The sequence below is a fragment of the Periplaneta americana genome, chromosome 2 (genome assembly GCF_040183065.1).
Source record: "Periplaneta americana isolate PAMFEO1 chromosome 2, P.americana_PAMFEO1_priV1, whole genome shotgun sequence".
Lineage (NCBI taxonomy): Eukaryota > Metazoa > Arthropoda > Insecta > Blattodea > Blattidae > Periplaneta > Periplaneta americana.
Genome location: NC_091118.1, coordinates 172248597 through 172261973, shown reverse-complemented (window position 1 = coordinate 172261973; position 13377 = coordinate 172248597). Strand labels below are relative to the sequence as shown.

The window sequence follows — 13377 nt, the reverse complement described above, 5'->3', positions numbered from 1 at the left end:
TTGCAAAATTTTGTTTCAATATCTCTAATACAGCGATCATGGCGATCGATTGTTTATCTGCATCATGGCGATCGATTGTTTATCTGCATAATAAGGTACGAGTACACAACATAAACTTTATAAAGAACACGCCAATCGTTAAGAGTCTTTCTTTAAGTCATGCGGCTACACACAAAACAAGTGACATTCATCTTAACCGTGAACATTTTCAAAATTCAGTCTTATCAAAGAATGGCATTTTCTCCACATGACGGGATTGCAGTATGTTCGTCATATTCTGGGTCTTATGAACCATTATTCTTCACAAAAAGATGTTCAACCATTCCACTGAATGGCCTATAAGTTTACCATCAATTTCCATTGTACAACTTAATACTGCCTAGAAAAATGACATTCGGAGTCTCTTCAAATACCTCACTGAAAATGAGGTGGCTTAGTTTGAAGACATACTCACCAAAGCTAACCAACAAAATATGACAGAAGGAGGAAGAGAGTGAAGTGACTCAAAGAAGATTGCTGAGATGAAAAATGACAAGCAAGAAAAGTTTGTGGATCATTTGTTAAACCATCAACAAAATTATTAGAGATTCCACATCAGTCTATTGAAAAATATAAATTACTCATTTATTTTGAATTATCTTTATTTTGTATGACCATATTATATGTATTTCTGCCATAGTAAGAGAAGTTGAAGTTAATGCAATTAGAAAGGGTATATGAATGTGTTAATTTTGTTTGTATATATTTTCAGGTTCTATTTTTTATCATTACTCTAACATGCAACAGAGTAAAACAGGCTGCAATAAAAGGAAATACTACTACTATTAATAATAATAGTAATAATCACAATAATAATAGCTGTTTCATACCACATATGTTTTTATGTAATTTTCCTTTTTATTTGTTTTTTCTGTGTATTGTATATAATATGTCTATGTCTTATGTGTTGAACATGCACTTGTATGTCATGTATAGTTCATGTCATTTTATGTCATATACGTCCTTAATAGTAATATGTATATTTCTACGAAATGCTTACTTATTATTAATATTATTACTACTATTATTATTTTTTTTTGTAAGTAACAAGTCTGTGTGTGATATGTCCTGGGAAAGTACTGTATGTAATACTGTATGTCTGCATTTCATATATATATATATATATATATATAATATCCATTTTATCTTATATCCTTGTATTTGCATAATATAAATATGATTTTCATTGTCATACACATTTAATGTAATATGTGTATTTTATGTCACAATTATGTATATATTTTATGTAACTATTTGTACAGGGCTATAATATGTATGATTTAATTACAGCCCTAATATACCTTTGGGTAAAATAGGGTTGTATAAACTTGGAAATTCAATAATAATAATAATAATAATAATAATAATAATAATAATAATAATAATAATAATAATAATAATAATAATAATAATAATATTATTATTATTATACAATAATAATAATAATAATAATAATATTATTATTATTATACAATAATAATAATAATAATAATAATAATAATATTATTATTATTATTATTATTATTATTATTATTATTATTATTATTATTATTATTATTATTATTATTGCAAGTGACTTAAAATAGCTATTTGAATTTAGTTTTGGTATATTAAATTCCTGTCGTTAAAATTATATATACTAAGGACATCTACTGGTACATTTTAAAGTGTAAGTTGCTATTTCAATTGTTAAACAATATCCGTTTCAAAGAATTGTTTTCAATAATAAATTATTACGTTCATTACTACATTCATTAAAACAGTTTTTTAAGTACTTAACACAAGCACTAAACCAAAATGAAAATTTCAAATGTCATTTCCTTTGAACATGGTTTTCTGGTATACGCCCCTTTTACATACAACTCCTCAATTAATATACAATTACCATATTTAAGGGATTACAAAACCAATTACGTCCAAATTTAAGGTTCCTGGCGTCGCGTACATTTTGTTTCTACTTTCAGTTAAGTATTTTTATTTATTTGCTTGATTTTAAGTGCCTGCTCCCATCTGTTTTCTTTAATTAGAATAGAAAATACATTAATAATGACTTACCCAAGGCGAATTGAAGAAAAACTGCCAGTACTGCTATGCGTACACCACTGATCATTGTTGTCGACTTAACCTTCCGACCTCTGATCAGCTGAAGCAGATCTCAGGTCACAGCAGTGTCACCCGCCCCGTTGACCTGTTCAGCGACCTGAGGCGCCACTGTCGTTTTTCACTTAACCACAACACTTTGGAAATGTTTCTTCAAAAAATTGTGATCGATTTGATCACGATTTTCCAATTCGTCTACTACATTTTAATATGGATTAAAGATTAAACTATAACATTATGCACAACGATGAATGTTATCCGATAATAGCAATCGGAAGGTCCTTTGAAAAAATTCGAACAATAAATTTACACTTCGATTTGCTATTGTATTATGTTTTCAGTTAATTCAAAAAATATTCCTAGAGTTGTTTTTAGAAACGTTATTCTTCTGTCACTTGACACAATCCGTTTTCGATTCGCTATTGTTCTCTCTTTGCTAGCAGTTTTCTGCTCACTCGAAATATTTCTGCGGTTAAGAAACGTTATTCTTCTGTCAAAATTCGTTTCGATTTTCTATTGTCTTCTCGTAGCTGTCCACTCAACTTCACTGTCAAGACTGTTTTCCACTGTATTGTATGTACTTCTGTAGTGCCGTATCGAGCCACTCACTTTTCTCCTAAGGTTTGCTACACATCTAAACTATTTTCAGGCTCTTCCAAACAATTTATAATTTTTTTCTACCGCAACAATAACCCGTTGTGAGGAAAACACTACTGCAGTTGAAGCGTGATGGAACCTACTTAGGAATTAGCTTTAGTAGGCTACACTCGCAGCTTGGCCTCTGCGCCCTCCGTTGAGTGGCAGTGGTATGACTTGACGCTGCCGCGTCGTCGGTAAAGTGAAGACTTTCTCCTGCTGGTAAGCCCACACCGCTGCATTGCACTGCTTTGCGGGAGACCATAACCTTTAGGAGAAAGGAAACAAAAAAAGTAGTGTTATACGCTGAAAACCAGGTTCGTTCGTTAGTAGGTTACATATTGATTGTGAGCCGTACTGCACTGGCCGGAAGGAACAGCGCTGAATAGAATAATGTCGTCGAACAGGAAATGGTTACTGGGAAATGTAAATCACATGCAATAATGATTACAATAATAGTAATAATAATAATAATAATAATAATCATCATCATCCCACTATTTTGCGTTAAATAAAAATGCAATTAAGTAGTTTTCTTCTTAAAATTATTCCAAATTTCATATTACTAAGTTCCACAGTCTACTCTACATTAGGCCAGAGGGTTGAACTAAAGTAATGTGAGGAAAAGGGAGTTCTCATCATCAAAAAGGTTTAAAAACACTGTGCTAATCAACAGTGATTAACCAGTCATAGGAAAGCACAAGAGTTACAATAATGAACCCAAGAACGATAAAGAAAGTTATAATAATAATAATAATAATAATAATAATAATAATAATAATAATAATAATAATAATAATAATAATAATAATAATAAAATGATGGCAATATCACACAAGAAAAAATCAAGGTGAATATTCAATTAAATTGCTTTATTATTTTCAGTCTATGATTTATGATACAAATATTCAAGGAGTAGCCTAGTTCCTTTATATTACATATTTTGTTGTTTATATTAACGTTTTCATCGCGCCTGCGACATCATTAGATACATTCTTACATTATCCAATATGTTAACCTCATTTTCAATGTGCATGAGCATAGTGAATATCAAATATCAATAAAAACAAGGATTAGAAGTTAAAATTAAAATGTATAAAGTAAAAACATTTAAAATATGTGCTACGAGCTTTCCTTAAAAATAGTACTAATAATAATAATAATAATAATAATAATAATAATAATAATAATAATAATTGGATTCAATTCTCTTTGCAGACGATTTGGTATTATTAGCACTTTCAGAAGACGACCTCCAAAGTCAATATACTGTATAATTAGCAGCAAGTAGCAGCCATATACAATATGGAAATTTCAACAGATAAAACAAAAATTATGGCATTCTGTGGGAAATACCCAATACAAAGTAAAATTTATCTCGATAATAAAATATTAGAAAGATGTAGGTAGTTTCCCATATTTAGGTTACAATCTTTCCAATTTTGAAGAATTGGACATATCACAGAAAATTAATAAATACACAAGAGCTATGGGCATTATAAATAATGTGATGAAACCATCCTTGGTTCAGAAACACACCCGCATACGTCTCTACAACACATTGGCACGACCGATGCTCAGCTATGGCAGCGAAGCATGGACACTGAGGAAAGCAGATAAAAGCAGAATAACGGCTTGTGAAATCCGATTCATGCGAAGAACAGCGGGCTATACTAAGTGGGATCTGAAAAGAAACTGTGAAATTTTAAAGGAACTAAAAACTCAACCAGTTTTAGATTACATTGTTCAATATCAGTCTAATTGGAAACATCATTTGGAAAGAATGAGTAATAGTAGACTCCCAAAGGCAATTTATGATTATGTACCACATGGCCAAAAATCTGTGGGTCGTCCTGCTAAGAGATGACGTGAAAATTTTATGTGAGACCGTAACAGGCCTTGTGGCCTAACACTTGTCAGGCAGAAGAAGATAATAATAATAATAATAATAATAATAATAATAATAATAATAATAATAATAATAAATGTAAATATGTAGCACATATTTTAAATGTTTTTACTTTGTACCTTTTAATTTTAACTTTTAACCTTTGTTTTTATTTATATTTGATATTCACTATGCTCATGCACATTAGAAATGAGGATATCATATTGGATAATGTAAGAATGTATCTGATGATGTCGCAGGTGCGATGAAAACGTTAATACAAACAGCAAAATATGTAATATAAAGGAACTACTCCTTGAATATTTGTATGATAAGTCATAGACTGAAAATAATAAAACCTTTAACTTAATTTACTACGACTTATCTGAAAAAAATCCTCAAAATGAATTATAAAAAAAAAAGAGATGAATACGTCAAAATGATCATTCCGCTTTTTCAAACAACACTCGATATCCAGAATGACTTGACAGTATTTGGATCATTAGCTGTACTTGTAATAGAGTAAAGTTTTGGAACAAAATTGTTTTAATTGATAATTTAACGACGCTGTATCAACTGTGACATTACTGCATATAGGTATGTGGAATTAGGAATAGCAAGATAGCATTTGGTGAAATGAAGCCGAGGATTAGCCATTCATCATCAGCTGACATGCGCCTTACAGTTGAACAAAATCCCGGAAGATATAATTTTATTATAACCAGCGATTCGAGCAAAGTCTAAGGATCTGGACACTAGCTCCTTGCCTTTCATGAATATTCCTTTGTTTGGTCCCAAATGCAAATTCTGAAGCAGGACTAAGGCATGCCTCAAATTTCGTCCCCAGATTGTAGAACAACTTCATTAAAACATTCAAAATTAGCATCTTCCAATAAAAAATTATTTAAAAAGCAAGCACTTCAATTAATTTTAAATACTGATTAGTATTCTAGTAATTATATATATACATATATATTTTTCATTTTTGATATTTTTCATTTTTTTATATTTCTCTCTTACATGACATTTTTGAAAAAAAAAAAATATAGTCTATATATATTTTATGTTATCAATCCTTCAAAATGCAATAAATCAAATAGAACTAAAATATCATCTATGTATGTAATATATTACTCCATTATATTATTGCATAATATCTTGTATTTATTTTACAATTGTATTATTTAATACTTTTTAATTTTATTTTATTATTGTTTAAAGGGGCCATCGCCCCTTGTTCTTTCAAGTTAACCAACTCTTCCGTGTTTTACCTGATATAATTTCATTGTATTTCTTGTATTATTATTTTGATATTCATCACTTTACTTTTGCTTACATATATTTTATTACTTAAATTAAACAAATAATTATTTTAGTGTAGGGTTAAGCGTGTAATATTACTTTTTAATTATGTAATGTAAACTCCACTCCCGGCCACAAGCTTTTGCTTCATCGGGAGTGCCAACCAAAAGTGTACCATTATTATCGTTCAAATAAAATTATTATTATTATTATTATTATTATTATTATTATTTTAATATTAATTTACTGTTACCGGATAGTGTACAGTATCACCAATACCATTCACGAAAGGCGATGGGAAACGTTACTGAGCCAGAAGTTTGACAGATGAAACAGCTGAACAGACAGATCAGGTATTACACTTGTGGACAATGTTATAAAAAATATTTTGTGCGAGATCGTGCGTATTTGCTTGGTTTCCGCACAAAACCAACCCGCGGTAAGCCTAAAATTCCACATTCAGTATTCCCAACCGAACACACATAACAATTTCCCTCTTCTTACCGCTTAAGTGACATATTCATTTTACTGCTTTAGGCTTTTAACATATTATTTTTAGAGACGTTCAATATAGTAATAATTATAAATTGGAAACTTACCACTGCAATTTCACCTAAATTGCACTGTTAATTATTGTTTTTAAATATTTACAAAAATTAAGTAAACTCTACAACTCCACTAAAGTTACTGCATTTCGTGATGCATGTAACATTAAGGAAGCCATTTGTTTTAAGTTCGCATTTATAGACTGGGGGAAAAAAAGACAGACGTATATCACGGCCTGCTGGAGTATAGTAAATACAGAAAAAATTTTAAAGCAACAATGTTGAAGATAGATATTTTTGTTTTCCAAAATTGCCGTCATTGAACAGAAACCAAGATGGAGATTTCATTGCAACTAATTAGAAATTCGTCTTTCAGGTATGTAATAAACGATCTTCGCACAAAATAATGTACGATACACGAGCGGTATGTTTTCTTTCAATTCTCGGAAATTAAAAAAGTTCAACTACGTTTCGCTTTTTCTAACTTTTCCTCGAACATGAAAACTTCAACATACCGCTCTTGTAACGCATATTACTATTCTGAAAGATTTAACAATCCTAATGACATTACATTTACATCTGCATACACAACAAAAACATTAAAAAATATTGATTTTTGCCATTTAAATTTAAAAACTTAAGATAATAGTTGTTGAAATTTTGCTAATAGTTAAACCAGCAAAAGTTGCAAGTCCATGGTCTAAGGTCGTAACTCGTAACTGCCTGGATATTTAGCAACAACACACTCAAGATAATACAGAAAGTCGTCCTGTGGAGATGTAACACAGTCCAAGGATTGTTTCGCATAACAATTTATGGGTCAGAAAGCAGATACATTAGTTGAACTTCACCTTGGTCTGTAGCAATCCAAGAAGCTAGGGTCAATGTAACGTCACGAGATGTAACTAACAATAGCATACAATTAATAATAATAATAATAATAATAATAATAATAATAATAATAATAATAATGCCGCCACGGTGGTCTAGTGGCTAGAGCGCTGGATTTACAATCCTGTGGATCCGGGTTCGATCTCCAGTGTATCCCCGATTTTTAACTTTTGTTGGGTAAGCTCGTGATCCAGGTAGGTATAGTTTGGTCGAATTCCACATTAACATCTAAAATCAAAGGCAAGACTGCCTTGAAGCCAAATGTTAAAGGCGGTAAGATGGAAAGAACAGCTCTGATTTCATTGAACACAATAATGGGACCGCGTATCGCTTTAGCTATTCTAACACAATACGCGGAGTAGATATTGCCAGAGTGTATGTTAATGTATGTATTTATATAATAATGTAAAGAGTGTCCCAACAAGAACGCCAGATTTAATAATGTGAATAAATGCAACAAAACAGATAACAGAACTGACTGCCAAAAGGCATTTTTAAAATTATTTGAGAGAAATACAGTATATTAGCTATCTTAGTGAAAAAGAAAACCTCTGATTGAGGTTCTACTGAAATGTACATTTTTATCAGGCAGTACATCTTACTTGACGATATGTGTCAAAGAAAGAACAATTATTCTTTGTATACATCTGAAGTCTGATTAACTGATTAGTGTAATATATTATTCCCGGCGTGACTCCTCCTCTTTGCTTACGCCTTATGAAGTGAAGGCTCTATAAAGTCTAGGTAGGTAGTATCGTTCGCCATTTTTGTTCTTTCGTTGCCGGGCTACCAGACGAGGAATCTATTTGCCACACCGTTAAATATTATCATGTCGTAGCTCCTATGATAATAAATCAAACGCACTGTAATTGAGCAAATAATTGGGCGGCAAATAACGTCCTCGTGTGCTTTCCGCGAACGCCAACGAAAACGCCAAAATGGCGGGCGATTATGTAAAGTATTTATCGAGCCTTAGGAAATGCATAACGTCATCATCAGCGAATCACAACACGCACATGTTTAAATGTAGCCGACTTGCAATGTGATTGGCTACCGGAAATAAGAACGACGGGACATAGTGATGTGTACAATGGAGGGGGAAAGGAATTGGCCACCTTACCCCATTATCTCCTGGCTTAGTTTCCTCCTGAATGATATCTTGTTGATGTCACTTGTGGGGTCCAGACCTGTCTTCGGACAGTTGACTACACAACAGTGAGAGTGGAGACATTTCATTTTGGAATCCTATTATTCTCTTTACTGGCCTACAGCACCATTGATGACTGGGATTTTGTATAGAACTCAGTTAAGTAACAAGGATAATTTACAAATGATAATAATAATAATAATAATAATAATAATATTATTATTATTTACAGCTTTATTTTGCCATGAATGTTGCAAATACAATGCCGTGCATAAGATTATTACTAAAATTAGATTGTGTATGAGAGTAAAAAAAAAAAACAATAATCACGAAATTTTTAACAAATTGTTACATTTTTACCATAAGTAAGATAACTTATTCATTATTACAAAAGAAAAACTGGCCCTGAAAATAATTACACATAAAGGTGTAAAATGTATCATAATGAAATATAGGCCTACACTCAGTGACTAAGGAAACACAAATCTATTTTTTTGATATATTAATACTATAAAAAAACCAAATAAGGTATTTCTATTTTGATAAAGGAATTATGAATGTATCGAGTATAGCAGTGTCGAAGTATCGAATATCGAGACCGAAAATATGTATCGGTGTATAGTATCGACAGAATTTGGTATCGACTCATTTCTAACATTTATACTAGGTTAGTATATTATGCCCGGGGGTTCAACTGCGAGTGGATAATGCGATCGACCTTGGCTGAGTCATGAAGGACATGAGAATCTGTAATCACGTATCAGGACGGATCCCTTTACCTGGGAAAGTAAAGTGAGAAGACGACAAGTCGGGAATGAAATGCTAGAAGGTGATAAAGACAAAATGCTCACGAGTAACGAGAGTGAAAGACGACGGAGACTGGAAGTGGAAAGCAGCGGTTAATGCAACAAAAAGAACTGGCGGTAATAATAGAGTTGTAGGATAGCCAGGTCGTGGTTTGTAACACTTTTTTGCTTTCATGTTTCTCACATACTATTACATATCCTCAAGATGTTTCATTTTATTTCGGCAGGAAAGTATTAGCTAGCACAGTTCTACACTGGCAAAGAAGAAATCTTTCTCAAAAAGTCAGCCGATGCTTTGACACAGATATCACATGTTGAAGGCAGCTTTCGATTTAGGTTTCGATCAATTATTAGTGGCTTTCAATGATGATGTTGTGGAATATTAAAGTGAATGCTATTTAAAAATGAGTATAATATTACATACTATCATTTTTCTTCATACATTCATGCGTTTCGTACCAATTATTCAGTTCTTTTAAGGGGTTAGTTACAGCTTACAGCAGTAAAATTTTGGAAATATTCAACATTTTTTTCCTCCATTACTGTATCTCGTACAACAGTGAAAATTAGTATATGTAAAACACTCTCCTTCTGCTATAAGAAAAAAATATTTTTACGATTTAAAAAAATTATTTACATTTTTTTTTCAAAATTCAATTCACTGTGTAGTGATGATGCGTTTTCCACATAACTAAAAAACTATCCACCATTCTGTGATGAAATTTTTTTTGTGTATTTATGCATGTCATATCTACAATATGATGCAGGATCACTTCTCTACTTTTGATAGTTTTTTTTTATAAAAAATAAATTCATTTTAAAAAGTGGTCAAATATCAGAATTTTCTATTACACAAAATAAAAAAAAAATATTATTTATTAAGGAATGCAGTTGGGAAGAGCATGATATTGTAAACATGAGTTTCAGCAATAAAATAAAAGAGGGAGAACATGAAAAAGTTAACAAGATTTTGAGTTATGATGGAAATGCTTCATCACTGCACAGTGAACTGCTAACATTTTGAATTTTGAAAAAAAAATATGTATATATATATATATATATATATATATATATATAATTCTTTTAACCTTAAAAATATTTTTCTTTCATATAGCAGAAAGACAGTGTTTTATACATACCAATTTCCGCTATTGTACAAGATACAGAAATGGAGGAAAAACATGTTGAATATTTCCAAAAATTTTACTGCTGTAAGCTGTACCTAACCCCTTAACAGGCTTAGAATTGAAGGGTTCAGAGCCATAGTGGGCCAAGCGCCATTTATTAAAAGCGGAGAAAGCAAGGGTTAAAGTTAAGTGAATACCATAGTTTAATGAAGATTGACATATTATTTAGTTTTGATGTGTATACTTTATATTACTTGCTATATGTTTCCATTGAATTATGGTAAGAACTTCATTTTAACCCTTGTTTTCTACGGTTTTAGTAAATGGTGCTTGGCCCACTATGGTTCTGAAACCTTCAATTATCTTATCACTCTTATTGTTTATGCAGCGTTTCTCTCAAAGTGTTCCACGAGGAAATCCCTGGGATTCGGAGAATCTTAAATGTTTTAAAAATTTTATTTGATATTAGCAGGATACTATAAAATGTATACAGTACAAATATCATGAAATTATGACTCAATAGAAACATTAAACATCATTATTAATTATGATGATTATGATAATCATAATAACAAAACAAAAAAATATGGATTGAAATGGTTCCGTGGTTAAACTATAGGTAAGAGGGGTTCTGTGTTTATACTATAGGTTAAAAATAGTTCCGCGATGGTGAAAAGCTTGAGTAACACTGGTTTATAGTTTATTTTCTTGAACAATTTATTATTGAAAAGATGTAGTACTAGCTTGATGGTAGAACATCATATTTAAGAAATAGCCAATTATTACAAAAACTTAAACACTTCAGCACATAAAAATTCACCAGTGTTAAAAATGTGTTCAAAATTTAATGAAATATGTAAAACATGGGATCTAGATTTCAGCATTTCTTATATTAAATATAAACTTTTTTTCTTATTAATATGCTGAAAGCAGTTGAATTTAAATAGTACTGAGGAATTTTTATTTAATTTTAACTACGGTGATAATCATATACAGCAAGGTGCACTAAAAGCTTCTGTTTTGTCTCAATTCTATAGCTAGTCTTTGCATCTCTTCATACAGCATGCAACATCCTTCTACTTTTGGTTCGTAGACTCAGAGTTTATTTGGAAATATATCTGAAAACAATATTTTTAATCGTACACTAGTTCATTACTTCCGTGACGCATGTCACACTAAACTGATTTTAATTATGATGGAATTAATACATTTTAATTCTGTTTTACCACATAATTATGGTAGTTCATGAATAGGTTTCGTAGCATAGAGGATCGACTAAATAGACTGCTGAAATTAAGTTCCAAATATAATTAAGCCAGCGATAAATCTTAGACCCCTTCGGCGTAGAAAATAACACATTAGCAAGATTTGCCTCTTTGCTAACACTCACTCGCGAACTTTCAACGACAGTCTTATTATCATAATTTTTTCACGTTTAATTTTGTAACTTGCTATTTGACGTCCATGTTAAATGGAAGTTTGACGATGCAGTAACGACTGTGCATTGAATATCACTGGAGAAAGCGGCTCATTTCCCTACAGAGACAAGGGAGATTGTTAATGTCTCATACAACAGACGCCCTGAGTGGAAGTCGAACCGACTCTCTACAACACGTGATACTAAGAGGCAGTCCCTTTCTCAATGTTTTTGCTTCCTTTTTTTAACGGTCTTACAGAAGTCTTCAGAACCTTCGTAACAATCAGTACCTTGATTTTATTTTCCTGATTCGAGTTTTGAAACAGTAGTAGTATTTTTTTTAATTTGTTATTTTACGACGCTTTTTCAAATGAGTCCAGGGTCCAATGCCAAAAGTTACTCAGCATTGCTCTTGATGGGTTGAGGGAAAACCCCGGAAAAATCCTCAATAAGGCGACTGGTCCCAACTAGGATTTAAAGTCGGTCCCGCTCGTTTCACGGTCAGACATGCTAATGTATGAACTGTACAATTTTATATAGCTTAACGAAAGTATGCTTGTAAATTGAATTAATCTGTTTGCTTTGTATTGTATATGTTTATATAGTTTGGCTGGTGAATTATTGTATAAGCTTTTAATTGAATAGTAATCTGTATAGCTCTACTGATGAATTGTTTATGTTCGTAATTTGAAGTAATTTGCATGATATGTATTATCAATTTCTGTATATCCCACTGAATTGTTTATGCCTTTAAATTGAATTAACCTACTTCTATGTATTATATTTTATAGCTCAACTGATGAATAATCGTTTGGGTTTGTAAATTTAATAATCTGATTGGCTATATACTCTATATTTTTAGTAGAGCCATCAATGTAGCTCAGTCGGCAGACTCGCTGGCCTACTAATCCGGAGCTGCTCTCGGTCTTGGGTTTGATCCCCCGTTTGGTTGATTGGTTTCTTCCGAGGTTTTCCCGAGCCGAGGGACTAATGCCGGGTGGTCAATGACGAGTCTTCGGCCTCACTTCACCTGACCCCCGTTTGGTCTGATTACCTGGTTGGGTTTTTTCCGAGGTTTTCCCCAACCATAAGGCAAAGGTGAATCCCACTATATCTCGCCAAAACAATGGTAAAAAACTGAAATTGAAATTCTAAAAAAATTGTAAAATTTTAAATTGTAATCTTGTAAAATTTTGACTTATTCCACATCTTAAAAATTCCTTACTAATGTAAGATCTATGGAATATAATAAATGAAATGAAAACCGTTAATTACTCCACAACGGCGGTCCGGTGGGCAGTAGTATTACCACAGCCTAGTATACACAGTCACAAAGCTTAATATGTAGTAAATATGCATCCATAGATAGTTGCTAATCACTAGGATCGCCAATATCGCCTCATTACAGACAATGCGAAATAGTACCGGCACAGTCTATTGTTCCTAGCACCCTCACAACTCAAGCTTCGTGACTGTATA

The 13377-nt window shown here is 31.9% G+C and overlaps 1 protein-coding gene across 4 annotated transcripts in view; it reads right to left on the bottom strand.

The window, feature by feature from the left end:
- LOC138694815 (uncharacterized) overlaps positions 1–13377 on the bottom strand; it is a 274848-nt gene that overhangs the window by 114911 nt on the left and 146560 nt on the right. For all 4 annotated transcript variants that reach the window (XM_069818908.1, XM_069818907.1, XM_069818909.1 and 1 more), the window contains one exon: positions 2095–3043. In XM_069818908.1, coding sequence (XP_069675009.1) covers positions 2095–2149 — 55 coding nt within the window. In that variant the 5' untranslated portion in view covers positions 2150–3043. The remainder of the gene's footprint in view (positions 1–2094; positions 3044–13377) is intronic.